Below are 24,508 nucleotides of genomic sequence, written 5' to 3' on the forward strand. Positions count from 1 at the left end.
GTGGTACAGTTTGGGGTGTTGTGGGCTTTGTGTTTGTGCTGTTTGTGTAAATGGTTTTAATACTGAACACAGCTCAAAAAGCAGCATTTCAAACTCGAGAGAAAAAAAATGGATTATGAATGAAGCAGAACACATTTGCATTTCAAGTAATAAACACAAAAGTTTAAAAATCAAAATAGTTTAATAACCAGGAATTGGGAGACAACCCCTTACTTGCTTACTGTATTGTCGGACTAGCAGCTACTCTACAGATGTGTGAGTTTTCTGACTTCCAATACAAAAAGGTACATGCCCTTATTTTTTGTAATTCCAGCAATATCAATACAACACTGTAAATAAAATCTTAAAGTTGATTGTTTGAAAGCCCTGTGCTGCCACACTGTACTATTCAAACAATTACATGGGGTTACAGAAAGCTGGCACATGGAAAATACTGCCTCCTTCCATAGTTTGTACAGACTTGCACACTTGAACTGTTAACTTAAAAAGATTACACAAGTAATTCAGTAAAAAAGGTCATCTTTTTGTGATAAATTGTGGTATTCATAGATCAAACTATTGGACCATGAATAAAAACTCCTTGCAACAATTACGTAATCCCAGAAATACAGCTCACTCAAACTGAATTCAAAAAGAATGTCTTTTCATCCAGATGAAAATAAATGTATGTTCAAGAATAAAATCTCTTATTAAATGGTTTGCAGAATTTATTAGCTTTTTTTAATATACTCAGTACTTTATCAAGCTAGTTGCATTTAAAGTGATCTCTAGCATATACAGTTTCTGTGTATCATCTAAAATAAAAGTCACCAAAAAGTAATATATTACAGGTTACAGATAACTTTTAATTAACCTAAAACCAAACCCTTCTGTAATTTGAGACACTAACCTGCAGCATGTTTCTGCTATATTTTAATTAGGTTTCACAGCAAGCTCAACCTGCATGTCAAGGGGTTACTGCCATCTCAACTTCTGTATCTTAACACTGCAAAAAACGTTGTGTTCACTCCAAATAAAGTATATGACAATTCCTTTGCAGCAATGCCTGCTCAGAATACATAATGCCTCAAGAAAATTAGGGAACTCCTCCAGTAAAAGAGATTCACTCAAATTTGTGAATGGAAAACATTTTAGATTCTTCTTTATTAATGCTTGGTCCTGCTTATAAAAAGAACTAGCCAGCATAACAGGTAAACTAGTATTGGATATGACCTAAAGCAAAGAAAATCAGAAAAAAAGCAATCTGTACCAGCATCAAGCATTTCCCAATTTAGAACAATCTTTAGAAGGGACTCACACAAATAATTAACAAATAGGTTTTCTGGTATCTTCATAGGATGCTAGTTTACTGGCCAGGCACATATATTGTAAATAAACAAAGAATCCAGGATGCTGGAATTTACACAGCACTTAAAGGATTTAATGTAACAGAGGTGTGTGGGACATGGGAAGAATACTTAACTTATATAAATATATTCAAATCTCAGCAAGAAATATAAAAGCCCATGCACACAAGACAGTAAACTGAAAAAACATTTACAACTTGACTTTTCCTTTCAACAGCACTGACACCTGAATTCTGGAAATTCAACAACTTACAGTATCTCAGAACAGTCCTTCTCCTCACAGTCTAAATGTACTGAATCATATCAACATTATGCAGCACATGAACAAGCAGCAGATGCATCAAGGGAACAGGAGCTATATGCATCATGTGGCCTACCCAGTTAGAGGGAAGTATCAGGTAAGTTGTTTCTGACACAGGCAGAGATACAATCAAGACAGCCAATTGTACACCCATCATTTTCAAGAGTTAATCCACAGTGTGGGAAAGGGGAGCTTTAGATAAAAATTATGCACCCAGTCAAGAAGTGACAGAAGCAGACATTTATCTTTCAAAAACTGGGTCCGTTATGGACTGGCCTTGATGCACATGCAGTACATTTCTTTTCAGAATGCAACATTAATTGGGAATGTCTGCACTAGTGTTTCGATTTCCATATTTGTGATGGATGATCAACAATACAACTCCTAAGAAGAAGCATATGGATCCAACAGTGATGTAAGCAATTCCCAGAAAGGGATTTTTTCCTCCCATCCAAGAGATGGTGCTTAAGATCATTCTTTTTCGTCCATCAAAACTGTGTACAGGATAATCTGAAAAACATTAAGGAAAACAAGCAGCACATTTCCAATTCTAGCTTTATGTGGTTGGGCACATTAAAATTTTGGATCATTTCACTCAGGTTACAAACTGCTGCCTTTGAATATTGGAAGTGAAAACGTGATACATTTAGTTGTTCTTTTAGGTCAAGACTAATATGGGCACTGTCAGCTACTCCAAGACAAATACCATGTTCGATGATGTTTACCCTTTTTAAGGGAAGAGTAAATGCACAATTATGTAGGGTTTTGAAAGCAGGTTCAACAAATTGAGGAAAATCTAAATTTTAGTTCCTGAATATATTTTTATACAAATTTTTTCTTTATGTTCATTCAGTTTTATGTGCACTCCCCAGAGGTTTGCAGCAAAGGAGAACATTGCAGTAGCTATTTAATAATGATCATTAAGCGCTTCTGAATTTTAAGAATTGGGTAACCATGACAACCCTCTGGTCTCTTGCACTCCCACCTAGTCTTTAGTTTGTCCAAAATAGAATGAGGAACCTCCACCTGATCCACACCTCTGCCATTTTTCCGACTTCCAAAGTCAGTCTGCCCTTGATTACACATTGTCTTTACACCTTGAAGGTAAAATTCTCAAATTTCTAGCCTACCAGCTATTTCTGTTCTTTTATTTTTCCTACGCTTCTCAATTCCTTTACAGCACCCAAGCAATCAGATTTCCCTCTCTCATTAGGAAGCTACTACTTCTAAGAGAACTCCCACAGAACTAGAAGATGGTAATAGTCTACCATATTCTCACTACCAGTTTTCAATCACTGCTCAATACCATTTTTTAAAAGAAAAAAGGCTAGTTCAAATTGAACTTGCACAAATATATGCCTGTGCAATCCAGCTAAGGCCCTCAGCCACTTTCAGAGGTTTTTCAAAGGATACTGTATGCAATATCCAGAGAGTATTTTCCAGCCTGTAAGGTAGGCTGTAAGTTGTTCTTCCTTTCAATGAGACGATACAGCTTGCGAAATGTTGGTAGAGCAGCAGTACGCATCCACACAATGAAGTCTTCATTGATAAAGCCGTTGTTGTCAGGCTCAGGGTCCAGCATATACACTGGCTTGGGCCAGTTTACAGGTTTTGTCGTGCCTAGGATGAAACAAACAAAAACCCAACAAACTGACACTGAAGTATTTCAAATATAGGACTAAGTAACATCCTGGCTCATCAAAATTCATTCCGGTATTATAAAAACACGCATTAGCTTTTGAACAGTATAAACAGGTTAACTCAGTACTATTTCAAGACACTGGGGCTGTTTAAGAACTCTTTATTTGCAGCTTAAATAGTTTAATTTAAATAAACAAATGTCTTAATTTACTCTCATGACAGCACTGCCCACTTCTTTGTCTCCCCTACACATTTATATAGCTAGGAAGTCTTGTCTCAAAACATTACTTAGTGAGATAGTTCTCCATTATGATGACTGCTCCCCTGTTCACTCGTTAAAGAGTCTGACCACCACTTCCTGGACCATGAGCATATAAAATTATGTACAATATTTTAGATTATGTCATACTAACACTTTTGCTAATTTTATTGGAAATACAATTCTACATTATATTAGGGTAAGTTATCTGCTTTCCCAAGGGTAGCATCGCATTAGTAACATGCAATTTGGCCGTGACTAAGCAACAAACCATGTCAGGTTAAGCCTGAAATTACTGTATACACAGCATACACACCTCAGAGCCCTGAGGAAGATTATTTTCAGACATTTGTAGCCAAAGAAAACTTTGACTTACTGAACTGTATTTAACCTAACAAATGAGACACATATCTATCACTTCTAATCATAAAAATTAATTTGTTTTGTGGTTTGGGTTTTGGTTTTTTTTTTTGAAAACTGCACAATCTAGTAGTAGAAACATTTAAATGGAATCTCTGTATGAGGAGCTGGATTAAAAAACTGCAAGATTTCAAGTTAAATCCAAGCATTATTGCAGTTGTGCTGGTTTTGGCTTGGGCAAAGTTAGAATTTCTTCACAGTAGCTTGCATCCTGCTGTGGTTTGGATTTGTGATGACAACAGGGTTTGTAACATGCTGATGTTTAATTTATTGCTGTTTTTAATTTACTAAGTGTTTACATAGCCTCAAGGGCTTTTCTGCTCCATCATAACAGTGAGTAGGCTTGGGGTGCACAAGGAGTTGGGAAGGGAGAAAGCCAGGACAGTTGACCCGAAAAGGAATACACCACACCATATGGCATTGTGTTCAGCAATAAAACTGGGCAGGTAGAGGTAGGCAGGGGCTGCCATTGCTTTGGGACTCAGCTGGAGGTAAGCAATTGTTTACTTTTGCATCACTTGTTTTTCTTGTACTTTCCTCTCTATTCAATGGTTGTGGCTTTTTTGGGGGGTGGGGGTTAAGATTTTGGTATGTTTTGGGGGCGGGGGGAAGGGGGAGGAGGGATTGTTAATTTGAGAGTTTTACCTACAAGGTTTTACTTTTCCTATTCTCCCTCCATCCCATTGGGCAGGGGCACCACTGTTAGTGAGCAACTGTGCGGTGCTTAGTTGCCAGCTGGGGTTAAACCATGACAGCAGTGCAGATACTGGGCTCTTCTCAGTATTCAAGGAGAAAAAACTAAACAAAAAATTTATAGTAGAGATAAAAAACACTTTCACACTTCCATGTGAAATTTGCAGCTTTCACTATTTAAAGACAACCTTTATAGACAGCAGAGCAGTCCTTAGCTTGGATTTCTTCAGAGAACCACAATATTTTATTAAGACAATTCACTACAATGCTGTCAGTGAGGTAAAACTCATTTGAACCAAACTGTGTTTGAAGAGCTCTGTTATTCTTAAAATGTTCAGGTTTTTTTTTGTTTGTTTGTTTGGGTTTTTTTTTACCTTGAAAAAGCGCAGTTAAGTTATTTCCATCTCCTGTAGGATTCCTGAACTTCACATTTTTATCTGTCCACCATGCAATGCCTTTTTTAATCAAAGTAATAGGAGTCCTTGTGTCATTATCAATGCGGTACAACTCCAATGTATCTAAAGAGAAAATCAAATTAGAAAACCAGCTGAGGAAGCCTCCATTAAACAGATGATCCTGACAGGCAGTTAAAGTATTATTTCCAGGAGAACAAAGCAAGAAGTGGACAAGGCTTTTATTACCTGCCTGCCACAAGCACAAGCTTTTCTATAAGAACCAACCTACCTGAGACAGTAGTGTATTATCTACATATTTTATCTATGTTTCTACTCATAGCAGTAACAGCTTCTCAGAACAGGTATTTCCATCCTTTGTCTGCTATCAGATTAAATTAGTTCCCATAGAAATTTTGGAAAAAGCAACAGCAGTACAAGATATTTATTTAATTCTATTAATGAAAATGTGTTGATTTGAAACAAAAAGCCCAAGATGTCTTTACTCCAAACAACTTGCAATATAACACAAAACATACATTAGATCACAAAAACATCTAAGTGATAACTTCAAAGTGTTACCATACCATTAAACATACTGTTGGCAATAGCTCCACAAGGAGCAATGGGTTTGTCCTCATTTGTGCGGTAAGGCTCGCATTCCTTACTGGGATTCTGAAAGTTAGTAAAAATGAAAAAAGGCAGATGAGTCTGTGCTAGTTTAACCAACTAACCTGTTCTTTACTGCAGTACCTCAATAATGTGCACATCTTAAGTGTACCACAAAATACTCTTTTCACAAGTCAGGCTGTTTACAAATACTACAGCATTCAATACTAGTTAGCATGATTGATTTTTCTTTTACAAACAGGAACAGAATCTAAATAAAACATGAGTAATGTCAGAATCCCATCGTGGTCATACTAAAAATAAGGCTTTTCTTGGAAGCTATTAGATTTTTTTTCCTTTTATCTTTTAATAGAAACAATTTTCCAACATGCAGTACTTGAGTATTCTCTTATTAAAGGCAGGGTGTTTTAAGTATGCATTAGTGTTATAGAAAAATAAGACTATAAAAAGAAACCAAGCATAACATAGAAAACAAAAGGCTGCAAGGACTTCAACAGCATGCCAAATAGTTTTCCGCATTAAAAGCTCACTCCCCCAACATCATGTCAGTCATACAGCTTCTTGAAACTCTCCACTTTTTAAAGTTTACTGGTAAAAAGGGAGAATCATTCTTGCTGCAGCAAGAACGCAGCTATTCATAAAAAGAAGGAAAAGGAGAGGTCTGGTCCTAAACATCACACTGCACCCTGAACAGAATGCACAGTACCGATAACTTCCAGTATCGCTGACATTCAGTATTGAACCAAAGTCTACAGAATGGATGCATTTAGCTGCAGTATTCAAGCCAACTGCTGGGCAACCAGATATTTTATACTGAAAGCAAAAACTTCAAACAAAATGGATACAGATAGATACTACTGACTGAAGACAAGACAGCTTAAAACTATTCAAATTTGAGCAGTGACTGGAACACTGCATTGCTGTTTGTGTAATGAAATTACAAACATGAAATTTTACAGTATGTTATACACATTTTTCTGTAAATAAAATACAAATTCCCTATGGCTGATCTTCTGTTATGCAAAAAAACCCTGAATGTCTCATAAATACTGCTCTATGGTGATTTATGTAATAGTAATAAGTTAGTTGCTTACTAATATCCATGCATAAATACCTACAAGTAGTGAACTGTTATCTCCATTTAGCTGGCTGTCATCTCGAGATTTCACATAACGACGATGGTTTTGATAGAAGTTGGAAAGTCCGTAATACATGAATACATTGCTCTACAAGAAGTAAGTTGGGGTTTTCATTAACACAAAACTTATATTTTAACCTATTAAACTCTGTGTTTACTTCACAGCAACATTCATTAAGTAGGAATCTCAATACTTTTTTAACACTGAGTACGTAAGAGTACTATCCTAACACGAGCTGGCATCATGAAGTCAAACAGTCTAAACATGCTATTAATTATCCGAATGGTATTCAGCAGCACCCAACACCAATGTTGTCCAATGTTAAGCACATGCACCGCGTTATGTGCCTCCAATTCCTCAGAAAGCACTTGCAGTATTTCCAGTTCTGGTTGGATTTATTTTTTGTTAGTTGTGCAGGAATAACTGATCTACTCACCAGCTGTATGGCATGTATGGTAAACGTAAATGTGTAAAATACAAACATTAAATGGAATGTTGTACATTTCCACATAAACAGAGGGACTAAAGCCATATCATGCCATGCTACTGAAAAGGCACACAAAAATCAGATCCATGTTCATAGGAAAACTAGAAATAATCCTTTAAAGGAGGAAAAAAAAGGAAGACTTAAGAGTGATACAGCTTTCCTACCAATTAGGAAATAACCCATGCAAACTGTTCTAATTTCACTTTGGATACAGGGTAGCATACCTCAAATGAATGTTCCAGTGTGAAATTGATGGTGCAAGTACAAGGTGGGGTGCTATCCCAGGACACATTTAGACATTTGTTGCAGGGACTGGAAGGTTCTGTTCCTGTATAGTCAATCTGTAACAGGAAAAAAAAAAAAAAAAAGAAAAAAAAAGTCATTCTTTTACAATGGGAAAGGAAAGAAAATAAGTTGATGTGGCAGTTGTTTTGCAACCTTATACCCTAACACCGAAAGCCCATTCAGGCCTATTTGATGATCTGCAGAGGTCCCTTCCAAGCTGAAAAATTTTGTGATACTACCTACACACTCACTTTCAGCCTCAAGCAAATTTAACTCTGAGGTAGGCCATTACTGCTGTGTGAAAACAAAACATGTATGCCACAACACAAGCAGCAGACGCTCCAGACAACATTATGCTTCCGAACACACGCATACACACACTACGCCAAGCAGATCTGAGCTTCTACATGGTCTCCAGAGAGCTTAAAATTTTTAAAGTCTAGATATTTAATAGAAAAAGTCTGCATTAGGAAACTTGTCTTGCTGACCATTTTTAGCAATCCAATTAGAAGATTAAAAAAATCCCAAACTAAACAAAAAACCAACCACAAACAAAAAAAAAATTACTTTATGTCCAAGAACTGTCTTAAATAAGGAAGATTAAGACACTAATACTATTTTGCCAGGGATGGTAAAATACTAGATGGACAAGAAAGATGATCCGTGTTAATCTGGTTTATACAATATAATCTTATACAGTGCAGTTCAAAAAAAGCCATTATTTGAAGCCTGTACATACAGGCTACCTGGGCAGTATGCACGGCATATTCCTGGCCATGAACTTACCCTATATGTATTTCTGTATTTACTACGAACTTCCTACTTAGAATTTAGACTCAGGTCGACGCAACACATACCAAGTTATGGCAACAAGCTCTTTAACAGCACTATAATTTAAACTACAACACCTATATGGTTTTATGAAAAGCTGCTGTAAATTGTTTGCCCCGATTTATGTTTGCAGTGAAATGCATCAAGAATTGCAGTGATTTATGATCTGTCCTAGTATTAATGTTAGCAAAAACAAACATGCAGTTTCAAGGTTCAGGGAACAATTGAAGTTTATTTTCCTCTGGATCTTCTTCAAGGTCTCTCTTCCTGCCATGTCTTCGGCATCTATTAAGCTGCAACTCTTCCCTCAGCACCTTTATTAGCATCTGTTCTGCTGCCAGATTTCTGACAGATGAGACGTACACCCTAACGAGCCTAGCTCAAACGAGTCAGCTTCAGATGCTATTAGCTGGCAGACAGGATCACATACTCTCTGCTTTCTTTGCTGAGCAAGGTATTGAGTTTATGCTGATCTAGAAATAGCAGCAATCCTGAACAGCTTTGTGTAGCTACAGCAGACTGACCAACCACCATTGCTCTCAACAAACAACAAAGCTCATTTGTTCAAGGCTAAGTTAGTACAGATTTTTTTGCTGCTACAATAAGCTTAAGTAAGCAATTCACTTAAAAAGAACTTAAATATGTTTCCTGAGCTAGATCTCCAGTCTGCGAAGTTTTAGCTCAAGAACAAACTCAAACACTCCAAGGTTGAAAAAAGATCTAAACACCACTTTTAAAAATATGATTGACTAAATTCTGTGGAGCATAAAATGGATATATACTGACACAGAACCACACTTTTAACCACTGCAATCAGCTTCAATGCTACCCAAGAGCTTCCCCATACAGTACCTGCCAACAAGTGGTTTTTTTTCTGCATCCACATTTACAGATTACATTCAATATAGTGTTTCTTTAAAAGGATAGAGGTACCTGTTTTCATCTCTTGACAAGACAACAAAACCAGGACCTTGAGATACAAAGTACTGACTTCGGGGTCTGCAGCAGGAACCCACCTGACCGAGCATTGTGTCCCTAGCTCAGTATGACGAACTCACACAGAGAGAGCCCTTCCCAACAACCTCTTACCTAAGGACATTGGGTATATCCAAGTTATCCAGCACCAATGGCTTTTCAGACAGCTGCTGTCTTTCTCAGTCTGTTTACATGTTTGCAGTATAGAAATAATGACTATTGCATACATGTATGTGTATATATATATTCTCCAAACCCTTTATGATTTTATAGATTTCACATATTTATCCTACTCTAGCAACTTCTTGTACAAAAGGCGTCCAGTAATTCTGGTCCTCTATTAAGTTTTGTATCGCTTTTGAGATAGGGCTACCTGAACCGCACTCAACACTGAAAAAGTATGCAACAGTCAATTGCTTCCTTTCAGTTCTTCATTCCTGTTCATGCCTTAAGTCCATCTGGCTTTTTAAATACGATTACACTTTCCACAGCAGTAGTCACAGCACAAAGATTTCTTTCCCACACAGTTAATGTTCTGGATATTCCTCAATTTTTATCACATATTAGCATGTGATAAATGCCAACTTATCTAAAAACAAAACAAAAACTTATTAAAAAAGATTTTTTCTTTTTCTAAAGAAAAAAAAAGGAAATACAGAACTCTCACCCTTCCCCTTTAATAGGACAAAAAGACACATCTACACAGCAATACTCATTTCCAACCCAAATGAACTACTTCTCATGAGAGAACCACAAAAATGGTTGTTTATACCTTTCCAAACAGTGAGAAAATGCTAGAGAAAAAACAGCACAAAACCCCTATAATTCACTTAAGCCGTTGGAAATCTTCCACATTTGAATTCAAGCGAGTTTATAAAGGAAATCAATGGAAAAAGCTACATTTTGCTGTTCAGTCCTTGCACCTGCACAAGAACAGTACAGTTCACAGAGATCCTGATGGCTACAATATCTAGTTCCAGGAAAGGGTGATTTGAACTGTACATAAATACGTATTTCAGGGGCATAATTCTTATTCAATTACAATACAGTAAGTTTACAGGTAAATATCTATGTACAGACATACACTTAACTATGCTATTGTCTAGAAAGTAGGTGTAAATACCTCTGCTTCCTCCCCCAACTACATTTTTAAAAGAGCTTAGTCACTGCACCCAGATTCTAGATGTCTTGTCTCCCAGAGCTAAATTTACAGCTACTTATGAATAACATCTGGAGGTTACTAACAATCCAGCATACTAACAGGGGCACAGCTCAACATACAGGTGACAGTAGTGTCTTAATCTGTATCCCTCACTGGTGTTTAGGGCCCAAACACTGGTCTTTAAAATGCTTAATCTACATTTTGTTACTGCAACTGTAAAGCCTTTTTTTTTCCCCCCCTCCAAAATTCAGCTGCCTTTAGAATGATAATCTCTGGATCTCTGAATCATAACATTTGTCAAACAATGCATGAGGATCAGAAAACAGAACCCAAATTTCCCCATTCTTACCTGCATAACCCAACTGTCTGATCGTACTCTCAAAAGTCAAGCATCCTGTTCCTCTTGTCCTCACAAAAACCTCATAGTATGGCTTGGGAGAGCTTCATGTGAGGTGGGTGATACAAGAGTGAACCCATTCAGTAAAACAAAATAAACCCTTTTTAAACTTGAATACCTTGAAATTAGAAAGGGTGGAAGGCCAGCACCTGCCAACAGGTTTCCAAATACAAACTGCTACTATTGCTTTATACATGCAACCCATTGCACAGTGGAGCATCAGTCACACTCCCATGTCACCTACAGATTCTTGTAATGCAGGTTAGGTAGGAACATCCAGTTTCTGCCTCCTACTGGAGCTTTTCAGGAGTACATCACCAAGATGCTTAGCAACATGCTATATAAAAATTCCATACACAGATGCAGTACACAGTAACATAAATGTAGCGCATTATATATTAGCAATATAGGCACAAGAAGTCACTTGGTTTTGGACCCCTGAAACTGATGCATTTCCTGTCCTTACAGATCAAGGAAGAGCCAGTCATAATGAAAAAACAAAGGCCATATGTTGATCAAACTGTATTTACCATATAAACATTAGTTTGTAAACTAAGACTTTGTATTGCTTTACCAGAAATGGCTATTTTAAATGCAATTTTGTAAAAAGAAAACCACAAAAAAAAACCAAAACAAAACATTGTTAGCAAGGATTGTTTTTTTTGTTTTGTTTTTTTTTTACTTCTCTCCCTTGAGCATCCTGTTAAAAAACATGGGATTGTATTTACTTTAAATATGACTGTAACATGGCAGTTTTAAAGTCTACATGCCCAGGACAACTTGGTACTTGTATCAAATTTCAGATGTTCTGCTTACCCTCAAGAAGGAACTGCTTTTCAAAAATATGCTGACATGCAATATTTGGACACTGTAAAACACACTCCAGCTTTGGTTTTTATGCTTCTTTTCTCCTTGACTAATTTTAGTTTTAATATAGTACGAAAGGGAACCTTAAATTCGTTTAACATAGTTCACATTTTAACAGAAATATGAATATATAACACCATTCATTGCCTGCCCCATAATTTCCCTAGTTATCGTAGTTAATGGGGCTTCACTGCCAGATGAATACCACTAGCCAAGCCACTGTCATGAACATTACTTACACAAAAGTGACAGCTTATGTTGATTACCCAGAATGATTCGATCCACAAGAATTCATATTCTGCCATATAGCAGTCCATCAAACAACACTTCCCCTCCCCCCAGCAATCAATCTTGGTCGCATTAGCTACCTGAAACTAATCATAGCTGTCAATGTGCTTTCCAAGGCTGGTTCTAAGCCATGTAGGTTGTTTCTTTACCACACAAAGTGATTCTGTTATCAAATGGACCTAACTGATGTACAGTTCAGTTTTCAGGTAATGCTCAGCTAGTTTTCCAGCAGTGGTATGGTTAATTATCAGATGTAAATAATCCAGGTTTTTTAAGCATAATTCTAAAAAGCCACACTCCGTGATCTTTGCTAAACTTAATCCAGACACCATTGTCTCCTGTAGAGCATCTAAAACATTAAATCACTAGCACATGTACGAACTATAGCAATACCTTCACCAGGTATTTCAGGACAAAAGTTTGTCCTGAAACTACAATTACTCTGGAACATCTGAAGATGCACAACTCATCCACAAGCTACCCCAAGGATGATGCACATATATTTCCTGTAGAGCTGAGAATGAACCTTGCATCGGGCTGTGCTGCTTAAATACCGGCCTTAAGCTCCCTGGAAGTTCACTTAGAACAAGCAAAGCTACACTCTGTGCGGAAAGTAGCTACCCTGTAAGCTCAGGGCCTGCTTGGGTAATTAACGGATGGCTTGGTAAGAAGAACAGACGTTAAACTGAACCGGAAGAGCCAGGGCGAGGTGTCTGCTCATCACAGAAGCCACCTCCACGTCCCGCCGAGCACCTGCAGGAAGAGACGGCGGCAGATTTCGCAAGGAGGCGCATGCCAGCCATCGGGAAGACGTCCCAAACATTCCCGCCCCGCCGGACCCGGCCTAACGCACCCAATAGCCAGGCTCGGGCCCCCGCCGCCGCTCACCTCGTACTCGCGGATGTTGTTAGAGGTGACGAAGATACCGATGCCAATGGGGATGAAGATGAGGCCGATGATGAAGAATGCCGGCAGCACCGTGCCCGCGGTCAGGATGGGCTGCCAGGCGGGCAGCCGCTGCTGCTTGAAGGCCGTGTTGTCGGGCTTGCGGGTCTTCACAGCGCCGCCGGCCCCCGCTCCTCCGCCCGGCATCCCGACGCCGCCCGAGGGGTGCCCGTCCGCCTCCTCCTTTGCGCTGTAGTTCACTGCCATAGCGCGCGACCGTCAGCGACCTGCCCTGCACGTGACCGGAGGGCACCGCGCCTGCGCGCTCAGCCGCGGAGGGTCGGACAGAGAGAGCGAAGGAAACGGCAAACGCACGGGCGATAACACGGCCGAACTTCCCTGGTACAGCCGCGACAGAGCCGTGCACATGCGCGTAAAGCGCGGCGCCCCTGCTCCAGTGAGGGTGAGCTGCGCGTGCGCGCTTCCTCGCTCTCCGCCAGCCCTGGGCGGGGAGAGGGAGTGCATGCGCAGTAGCGCTCGGTGCGCGGGCGGTGGAGGGAGCCTTTCACTGCCCCCTTGTGGCGTTGCCGTGCCCCATGAGGCGGTTCGGTCCTCGTGGGAGGGGCCCCGCAGCGGCCCTGTGGCCTCCTTGTGCCCGGCCGGCAGCGGCAACCACCTCCTAGCCGGGAAGCCTGCAGCTTTGTGACCCCCACTGTGTGGGTCAAGGGCAGCCCTCTCATCTCTTGCCTTCCCACAGCGTCTGAAGAGGGCTGCTGAGAAAAGGCAGCACCCATGGGGTGGAAAATGGAGACGTTAACTTCAGCTTCCTGCTCTCATAAATAGGAACAGCGCCAGCGGCAGCGTAGCGGTGTAGTAACACAGCAAGGTTGTGAGAGCTTATCTTAATGAAGTTGCTCATAGTAGCCGTCATTATAGAGAGATTTTTACACTGTCTTCCGTCTCTGTTGTCAGGAGGTATGTGAGTGAAGAGGAGTGCCGTGAGTGCACATACAGATGTTGCTGTCAGAGTTGTTTTTTATTTCCCTTGGGAGCTAATCCTGCTTCAGTTCTTTAAATAGTCACCCTGTGGAAAGCAGTGTGCATTTGTATCCCAGACTACCTGCTTTGTCAGGCTCAAGACATTTATTTACTGCTCAAGCCAATGCAACATTCAAAGTCCATGTTTCTCAATTTATTGGCTCCTTTACATTAAAGTTTATTTTGTGAAGACTCTCTAGCCCTTTTATTTTACAGATTGTAGCCAAAATGCACTTTTAGCCAGTATTTATGTATTTTCTTAATTTTATGGAAAAAAACAACAAACAGCCGAACCCAAGCTATATAATTAACCAACTTTGTAAGCGTGTAATCCAGTCTAAGACTTTCTAGCTGCCTGTGGAACAATCCCTAAAATAGATGCCCTTCAGTTGTCTGTGGAACCAAGTTTCACCAAAGACCACTGGGGGGAGCAGTGACTTGTGGCTGTGCCGACTTTTTGTGCAGACTCGAAAGAGTCTCCTCATTAGCGTAGGAAATCTGGGCATTAAAATTTAAGGACTGGTTTGGTGCCTAAATAATTGTATAGGGTTAAAAAAATCATATTCCTTGTGGAATCTGTGCTAAAGCTGTATCTCATTCCTAATTAATCTTTTCCATTATCTTGTGAGCCCTACCTTTACCTGTCTCCTACTAGCTAAGCCTCTTGTTACTGTTTTCACCCTTTATCATCTTTGGTTTTCAGTTGCCACCTTTAGTTATAGGAACTGATGCAGTTAAACCCGCTAATATTTAGAACAGGGAAGGCAAATAAAATTCATTAATGGCCAAATAGATTATTTCAGGGAGCAAATCTACGAAACTTAAAGCATTAAATACAAAGTTTTCAACTTGAATGTTACTGTTCAGAAGAAGAGGTAAAACCTAACAATTCACAGTAGGAGGTGGAACAGTCAGGGCTGTAACCTCCATTTTTCATCTGTTTTTCTACACTAGAGATGGTTCTACAGAACACTTCTGTCTCCTCTGGTCCAATTATGTTTCACAATGAGGCAAAAGGGAAACTCACTGGCTGTAGAGTTTTTCTTTGGAAATCAAAGTATTTGAGATTTTTTTAATAGATTGAAACATCATATTTTATCACCTATACTTATACTAGGGTGCATACTGTATAATATATAGTATACAATATGTAGTATTCTAATAATAATACCATATACTATACCCAGAGGTCTTTCAATCCTCTTTAGACTGTAAGAGATCTTTAAGAGAAAAGTTGATCTTGTACTTGTTTTCAACTGCTTAAAAGCTATTGATATCTGTAGCCCAAGATAGCCTGTACATTATCTTCATCTGAAAGCACTTCCTGATTAATTCCTTTCAAATGACAATACCTGTAGAAATTAATCACATCTTTAGTCTATATTAACAGACTTCTTTCCAAGTGTGCCCAAAATATAGACTAATTATGTGGCTAATGCACTTCCTTTACTTACTTGCTTCAGATTCATATCCAAATGTAAAAAATTGACCAGGAACATAACTACATTGAAGATTAAATACACCTATCCAAGCACCCTTTACACACCTGAGTTTTACCCTCCAGGCATTTCTATGAAATACTTTAGCTAATTGCCAGGGGTCAGATCAGGATTATTATTTCAAATGCACCATGACTGTATTTATGCTTTAAACAAACCTTTATTTAGTAAAGCTTAAAAACTTAATGTATTTTGCAAAACCATAAATAAAACAAAAGGAAAAAAACTTACATATGGAAGTTAGCTTTATATTAAAATCTAGGCAACAAAAAATATTTTCTACATTCATTGGGACCTTTTAAATCTAGACTCAATTTCAGAGTAACATTTTACTTATATCTTACTGATATTTAAAGGCTGAAGTTTATTGCAGGCATGTCACTGTCACTTTCAAATAGTCATCATTTTCATTCCAGGTGAACTTAATGTAGTTCTCAGGTGGACAGGTTTTGATATCCAAGTAGTGCTTTGAAAATAGGAGATCTGGGTCATTACAATGTTCGTTCTACTGCGCAGTAAATTGAAATGTGTCACATACTAAACTTTATTCACCTCAGCTGTATTACTCTCTGAGAGCTGTAATTCTTCTTGGCTTGCTCTAAAATATGATCTACAGACATAGTTATGTTATTGGCATACATTATGTGCTGTAAGGAAAAAGACCACTTCTTAAAAAACTCAGTGTACCAGGTAAAGTATAAGTTATACCAACAAAATGACTGTTTGGCATGGATAAGCAGCATTTGTTTCCATTACTCAGTATAGCTCAATTAGCAAACTCTTTGCAATGCAGATGAACTCCAAGAAAGTTTATACAGGTCCCAGAATATCCTGCTTCTCTACAGTGTCCGAATTTGCTTCAGAACTTATGTCTAGAAGGAAAAGCAGGTCCCATGGCTCCCATAAAGATCAAATTGACTACACAGCAGTGTGATACTACAGCTTCAAAGATGAACTGACCTAGTAATCTCAGTGGGATGCCATGTTAAGCTGGCATCTCAAAGTGTATCTCCTGCAAACAATACCATTTTCCTTCCAAAAAGTTGTTTCTCCCAGTAACTTCTGCAATTCAAAAATCTTTAGTATTTTAAGTATGTGCCAATGACTTAGATTAAAAATCATCAATTATGAAATGTATAAGGAAAAATTACCATCTCTAGGTTGTATCCAGCTTTATATATAATTCATTCAAAAATCATTTTAAGTATAGCTGCCACAGAACTCTCTGGATGCTATTTGAAAAGCTGCAGCCACCTGTGTAAAATACGCCCTTCCGTGTAAGCCAGAGTGCACAGCACCTCATTTCTACAGTCATACTAGTTCAGGACTAAATATTCTGAACATACAGTCAAACCAGAGATGTTTATCTCTGCCAGTGCAGTGAAAGGACAAGGTTAGAGACCATGAAGTCATTTAAGTGCTTGGTGATAGATTCCCCTCCATATCTTAACATCTGAATCAATTTAACTATGTACATCACTGATACCACAGTGAGATATGAGTCAGAAAAAGAAACTTCCAAAGCCATACATTTTGTCCCTATAAAAAATATACATGAGTACTGTCAAACTTAAGAAATCAGAGTTAAAATACAAACACTTGGTTACATTTGCATAGTTGTGAAAATTTATTAGTTACAGTGTAGTGAAAATTAACTTTTTTGGTACAGGCAGAAATAAAAACATACATTATATAGAAAAAAAATCACAGCTTTAAAAACTGGCTTACATTGTTTAAAATGAGTAAATCTGGTTGCATTTCAAGGCATTGGACTTTAATACTTAATTTTATGCCAAACCATCACACAGTGCAAGAAATATTCTGCAATAGTACAAATTCCATACAGCAGGCTTCAGAGTATTTAGTCTCACAGAATCTCATGGTGGCAAAAACAAATGTGCTGAATACACAAAACATTGCTGAAGTTAAATTTTTCTTTCTTTACATAGTCTTTATTACAAAAATATCAAATTGTGAATTTGACAGTGTATTCTACAAATAAATGTGCCATGAACAACAGGAATTGCAACTTTGGGACAGTTACTTTACAAAGTGTATTACAAAAATAAATTATATGGCAAACATCAAACAAAATCAAGCATGTGTCTTAGGGTTTGCAAATAAAAGTGAAATTCAGCTGGCAGAAAGACTGCTTCTTTCTCTTTGTATGTACTTTCAAAATACCAGCAAGGCCCTTCATTCTTAAAGCTCTACCAAGAAACAATATATAAAATCTGATGGAAGCAATAAATACTTCCACAAATAATCAGTAGCACAAGTGACCCTGGTGTTGATGGCAGAAGGCTTCTACAGTGTTCCATCTGGCAAAGAGGGTAGTGCACACAGAGAGCATAGAGCAGGGGCAGTAACTCATCTAGAGTTCATGCGCAACTGGTGAATGATGACGCTCTCTAGAAGAAAAGAGAGCAACACTTGATTTTATGAAACTGCAAATACTTTACAAGTTACTTTAAAGAACACAATGGCATTGCAAAGCATTTTCTCACAGATTTGCTCCTCACTGATTGATAAAACTCTCCTGGCTAATGCTACAAAGAGAAATTAAATTAGTACCAGGCTATGGCTTAGAGGGCCTTGGCTTCCACTTCTATGTCAAGACCATCATTTGGTTGTCCATAGGGAAAAATAATAATACATTTGAATGGATTAAACCACAAGGACACACAGGTTCCAGTCCCACACCCGAAGAAGACCTGGATATGGATCTCTTCTGTCCTCTCTAATCAAACCCATCATAAACCTGCTGGCAATTTTGAAATGGGGGTGAGGAAGAGGTATGGGGTTATTTCTTACCTAAATTTGTGTTAGAAACCTGTGCTGGCTTTATTCAGCAAGTCTGCTTGAATTTTGCTACTGACTTTAGTGGGGATAAATTTCAGCAACAGTATGCAAAACTAAGTGTTGGCATTGTATTTGAAAGTCCTGGTTTAACTTTGCCTTGTGTGTAACATAAGAGATCCCTCATCCTGATTAATCTCTGAGCTCTGCCAAAATACTAATGACCTTTCTCCTCTTCATCTATCTATATACACTGTTCTTACAGTCAACTTTTTAATATAAGAATATAGCTATCAATGACATTTTTCTTTGCAAAGGTGTAATTTGTGCATTTCAAATAATAGAACGGTACCAGTGTTAACTAGAAACATGCAATTATACATTTTTAGACATACTTATTTTCTTAATTGAAAATAGTTTTAAGATTCTTTCCTCTCTTAATAATCTGAAGATTTGTCATGATTTACACGACCCAAGAAATTACACTAATTGTATAATTATTCCCTTTCACATTTGATTTCTGCCTTTGTCTGTTTCCTAACTAATATTTGCAAGATGTTTGATTAAGTTACATTATAAGAAGGGGAAAAAAAAAATCTGAAAAAAAATCTAAAAAAAAAAAACCACAAAAAATAATTTTCCTTGTACTCTTAATGCCAGAATTTTGCCACTAGATGGCAGATTCCAGTAGTGCTTTTCTTACACGGTGACTCAGAAAAGCAGGATTAAGGCAACGTTGAAGACAGTATGTTAAGGCAAATGAAATAATAGAATTTTCTAAATAGAAAGTATTTATTTTACCTATAATTTATCAATAACAAATTATTTTCAACCAGATATGTATACTAGTTCTACCAAATCTGAGCAATGAATGTGAAGGATCTACAGTAGGATTTTACCTTTGAACCAGTGCTGTTCTCTAACTGCAAGCACTTGCAGAATATGATGTAAAAAGCTGCATTTCTATAATATAGATTGCAACCTCAGGTGAACTCTCCCATTAACTTTAGTGGGAGTCATGCAAACTCTATATGAAACAATTTTTTCCTTAATATTCACTATATATGTTACATATTAATAGTTTAGATACAAAATTCTAAAAACTAAATGGGTAACAGAAAATATCATGCTCCTTGTAAAGGTTCAGTCACTGAATGAACAGCAAAACTGCAGCAGGCTCCTGAATCAGTCGTCTTCCTACAGACCAAGAACAGCAATGATGCAGAAAACAGTAGGAGAAATAATAGAAAAATCAAGTAATTTCCACCTCTCATATTCATTTGTTCATTCATTTCTCACACATGTATGTATGCTCTTACTTTGTCTATTGGCTGTTTATATTTGAAATGCTTATATACGTAAAAATATATGTATTTATGCACACACATGCACACACACGCACACACACACACACTCCGGTTACTAAAAGGTGTCTGAGCAGTTCTTAAGCTAAAATTACAGCAGGACAGATTTTGTCAGAGTTCTGTTTGACCAACCTCTATAGGAATATTAGTAGATCTCTAGGATACAATTACGTATTTTTCCCTAGAGTTATAGTTATCAATATTTCAAGGAGCTATGAATTTACTTAAACAGAACAATTTATTTTAATGACAGGAAAAGAATACAAAGTTAATGTAAAACTGCTAATTCTGCTTTCAGTCCTGCTGATGTAAATCAGAACTTCTCCAGGAAACACATCACTAACAGCTGGCCTATGAAAAATACCAGTTCATATAATGAAGCACATCAATTGACATTTTAACATACGAAGTTTAATTTCTTCTTACAATATATACAAACAAATAATACCAGATAATACAAAAACGTATGTACCACAGACAAGGCACGTCCAAGCAACAAAGAGAATTTTACATCAGTATTTCTATTTTTTAAATCCTGAAGAGAGTTTCTGAAGTGAAGAACCATTCATACCTGACTCTCAGAGCCGATAGCTCTGCATCTGAGAGCTGTTGACCCTGACTGCATCTTCCAAAAATCCAAGAGCAGTGTGTAGGGAGTAAGATTCAAAGTGAAGTTAACATCTACAATTAAAAATGTTGCAAATAGTTTTGCCAGAGAGAGAAAAATTAAGGGGAAAAAGGTAACTCCCAGTGACACAGAGAATCAAAACATTTTCCTAAATGAAAACTAGTGTGAAAGATGAGCTCACAGAAAGCCTTGCCAGCAAAACACAGGTTTCAAGGTAACTCAATGAAATTGGCCACTGATGTGTGATGGGAATATATAATTGGTCTGAAAATTGTCCTGACTGTGCCAAGCACCTGACACCCAGCAGAACAGTAGCTTACTCTCTTTAAAGACCTGCTTTTCCAGATCTGAATTACTGAATATTCATGTAAATATTGAGCACATTTTAGCATGTGTCACACATTTCAGGCAGTAACATATGACTTGGTGTCCAGGTGGCATGAATCAACATACTAATGTGACTCCAGAGACGATTCACATGATGCTAATTGCTACGACCTGTAAGTGGTTTGAGGTTTAACTATGGTGACATGCAAACTGTATGGGCACCTTCTGATGAGCCACAAAGTGTTAATCTGTTTTGTGAAAAAATCACATTAATGGATGTCATGAAAGGAAAAAAGATGGGCAAAATAAATCAAAATCGCAGTGTAACTGCTGTTATTTACTTAGCACATGTAATGATCTGAGAGGAATGCCGCACGCAGTCCTGTTGAAGTTTTGTGCTCCCTCATTTTCAGTCACACTTACTCAAATGTATTGCTCTGCTAATGACTGCATTAGCAACACTTGTATGTAATAGTGATTCAGGTGACAGGATCTAATCTAGGTAATGCAGCAGAAAACTGGTAAGTTTCTTATTAGGAACTGGATTTAAAATCATAGAATCATAGAATAAGGTTGGAAAGGACCTTAAGATCATCTGGTTCCAACCCCCTTGCCATGGGCAGGGACAACATACTAGACCATGTCACTCAAAATCACAGAGATCATCTTGAGAACTGAGGATGCACCTTCTCAGTCCACATGTGCTGCTCATGAATGGGTTGGCATTCTCCCTGCTCTTCCCCTTCTCCACCTTACTGCTGTTCCAAGCCATATGTTCCCACTGTTGGGCTTGAGTTATCGTGACTTCCTATATGGCCACACAGTCAACTAGCAGCAAACCCTACCAAAAATACAAAGATTTGTTCTCAGCCAGTTCAGTTTCTGATTAATCACTCTAACTATCAGCATTACCCTTAAGTTGCTCCTGAAGTTTTGCTACTGAAATTTGCTACTGTTCCATTTCATTAAAATACAGAGAAAAAGGTAGAAAACAAAAAGCATGAAGATGAGTCATTCAGATGATCACCTCATCAGAGGAAGGCATGGTTTCTGCATTGTACTCCTGTAATGTAGAATACACAAGAAGCCCTGTAAATAAAAGTCTTAATATTTTCTTATGGATTGGTGTATCAGGGTTCAGGTTTTTGGTGCCTAGTAAAATCTGAGGTCTGAACAAAGCTTTCCTTGTGCTATATCTGATATCACTCTCTTGTGCTCATGCTTTCATGTTGTTCATTTGAAGAATGAAGGTGAGCTCATGCTACATTCTTCCATGCAGTAGGGTACTGCTAAGGTCTTGTTCCTCTTCTCTGTCACCCTTTTCACTAAACTGGAAGAACTTCATATTCTGGAGACCTCTATTACTTTGTCAGGTTTTGTTGAAATTGGTTGATGTGTTCAATCTTATTCATCAGCGAAGGACAGATGGAGGGATAGATGAACCCAGACATTTCATCTTATAAGCCTTCTTTTCTCAAAAGGCCAGGCTCAAAGGCAGCCTTTGGAACAGGGACCAGAATCCAGGGGGCTCCTTCCTTCTAGTTCAATATCTTGACTGCTCAACCCCTCTCTTGTTCCTGCTCTGTGAACACAGAAGCCCTCCATACAGCACAGCACAGCCTTTATAGGAGGGAATGAGAATGTTGCCTTCTTCCCTCTCAACTGTCAGTGCCATTGGTGAACCTGGCTGGAGCTGATGTGGGTTTGACTCTCCTCAGATAATGGTGAGAAGGGGGACAGTCTCCTGCCTTTGAAAAAAGGCTTCAGTCAAAAGCTTCTTAAAATAAGCAGCACTACCCCTACATTTGTGTAATATTTGATCTACTAGGAGGCATTCATGATACCACAGGCACTTTAAAACAGTCACTTGTTTCCTACACCTTCCTTCTTTCTTTTTCTGGCCCAAGAACTTGGAACTAAGCTATGTTAAAGCCTTTATGCCTTTTTTGCCAGATTCCTTTTAGTTCAGATCAGTTCCTCAGTTAAGCTCAAACACTTGTGACAGCTCAAAGGACAGCTACATGGAAGTAAGTACTTTCTTGGCTGGAGGTGTCAAAGAAAGGACTACAGCTTTTGACTCCAGTGTGGGGTTACATCCTGACTTTTAGTGACCATGAAACTGGGGCTTGACTTAAAGCCCTTAAGAGGAAATACCTAGATTATGGATCTTAGTCAGGTTCAGAGGCTGCAGTGCTAGTTCTGTCACAACTGAAACACTGACTAGACAAGGGCAGTGGAAGAACTTCAGGAAGATCTTCAGGATGCATCTGGGGCTTAGGTACTGTGTTTAGACGTAATTGCCTTCTGGAGCTGACCTACTGAATGGAGAATCTTGCTATAGACACTAAACATAACTGTCTTCAGTTCAGAGGAAATTCCTGTATAATAAAGGCAGTTATGCTTCAACATTTAAGACATCTGAACTATAGGCATTCTTTTTGCTTCACCTTACCTTTCTTTTATCTTTAAGAAACAAGAATCTCAGGTCAATTGAAACAGGTGTTAAAAATGATGAGTATAACTAAATACCTATTTTTAGCTAATGTTTAAACCAGTTGCCTGATTTCCAGCTCTTTAGGCTCCTGCTATGGAGCAAAAGCTCCTTTTAATTGTGCTGCCCCAGGAAAAATAATAGGATCCTTGGTCTGACCTGTCTGGAATTTATCATGTCCATCTCACAAAATTCTGCTGCCTCTACAAGAGCAATCCCCAGCTTGTGCCTGCAATTTGGGTTCAGTTGTGCTGATCTGTGTGTCCTGGATTTCAGGTACCACTAAGGCTGACTTGTTTCTTCAGGTGAATTTGTTTCTTAGATCTCAAGCAACACAAACAAATTTTCAGCCACAGGCACATGTAGGATGTTGCCTTGGATATAACAACAGTTAACTAAGGAACTGCATTTCTTTGAAGCAAGGATCTGAAAAGGAAGGCGTAAGGCAGCTGTAGTTCATCACTGTATCAAGCCACATTAGCTTGGGGCTCATGTTCACAATATTATTTAAATGTCTGTTTTGACCTGAAGACTTGCTTCAGTGCCAGTATTTAGAGTAAATATCGGAAAGAAAAAGCTCTTAATGTGTTTCCTTCAAACATCTGCTTAAAAGTCTACATTACAATAAGAACAGTAAGATCTTGGCAACAATTTATTGACAAATTGAAGCTTTTAAGTGATAACACATAAAAGGATTAGTTGAGAGGATCTGATGTATTTCTAGCATAGTAAGTGCCATTGGTTGCTAGTTCCAGTTTCCAATTTTTACCTGATATAATGGGAATTGAATGTTATGAACAATGCTACTAATACGAATCTGATATTCAGATGTCACAGGAACCAAAACATTAACAGGTATTGCTTGTGCTGCACATGTAAAAATTGAAAACGACTTCTTTTCTGATGCAGCAACAGCTTTTACAACACAGATGAATTCATGTGAATAATGAAATGCCACATTTATGCTGGGATAATGGCCATATCTGGATCTTAAATTGGAAAGGAACGCAAAGTGCAGACTGAAGACTAAACAACACTTGGATTGACTATGATTTTGTTGATCTTCCATAGCAGATTCTTCCATCAAATCTCTTCTCCCTGACAGAAATCCATTTAATATTTCACCCACTGGTGCATTTTCTTTTCTGTGAATTGTATTTATTACTTATTGGTGGTCTTCTTGCCTCGCCTTCTGAAAGCTGTTCCTAGCCACTGGGTCCTTTACAGCTTGCTGTGGTGGCTGAGGTATTATGAACATTTTAAACTCTCCTTTATCAATCTGCTTGACTCAATTTCTTTTGGTTGTGACTTTGTTCTGTGGAAATAGATCACTTACTGGAAATGCCTTTTCATAACTTTACTGT

The 24,508-nt window shown here is 38.2% G+C and overlaps 2 protein-coding genes across 2 annotated transcripts in view; both read right to left on the reverse strand.

Moving 5' to 3' along the window:
• Nucleotides 1-1,111: 1,111 nt before the first annotated feature.
• TMEM30A (transmembrane protein 30A) lies at nt 1,112-13,473 on the reverse strand. Its single transcript, XM_005153161.4, has 7 exons — nt 13,002-13,473; nt 7,533-7,649; nt 6,801-6,908; nt 5,640-5,727; nt 5,035-5,178; nt 3,061-3,267; nt 1,112-2,157 (listed from the first exon to the last, which is right to left on the reverse strand). Exons 1-7 carry the CDS (start codon nt 13,263-13,265, stop codon nt 1,964-1,966), a joined length of 1,122 nt encoding a protein of 373 aa, XP_005153218.2. The 5' UTR covers nt 13,266-13,473; the 3' UTR covers nt 1,112-1,963.
• Nucleotides 13,474-15,802: 2,329 nt separating this feature from the next.
• Nucleotides 15,803-24,508, reverse strand: part of FILIP1 (filamin A interacting protein 1) — a 108,936-nt gene continuing 100,230 nt past the window's right edge. Inside the window, exon 7 of the mRNA XM_031052669.2 lies at nt 15,803-17,946. Within this exon, the coding sequence (XP_030908529.2) occupies nt 17,906-17,946 (41 nt within the window). The 3' untranslated portion in view covers nt 15,803-17,905. The remainder of the gene's footprint in view (nt 17,947-24,508) is intronic.

The sequence above is a fragment of the Melopsittacus undulatus genome, chromosome 3 (assembly GCF_012275295.1).
Source record: "Melopsittacus undulatus isolate bMelUnd1 chromosome 3, bMelUnd1.mat.Z, whole genome shotgun sequence".
NCBI lineage: Eukaryota > Metazoa > Chordata > Aves > Psittaciformes > Psittaculidae > Melopsittacus > Melopsittacus undulatus.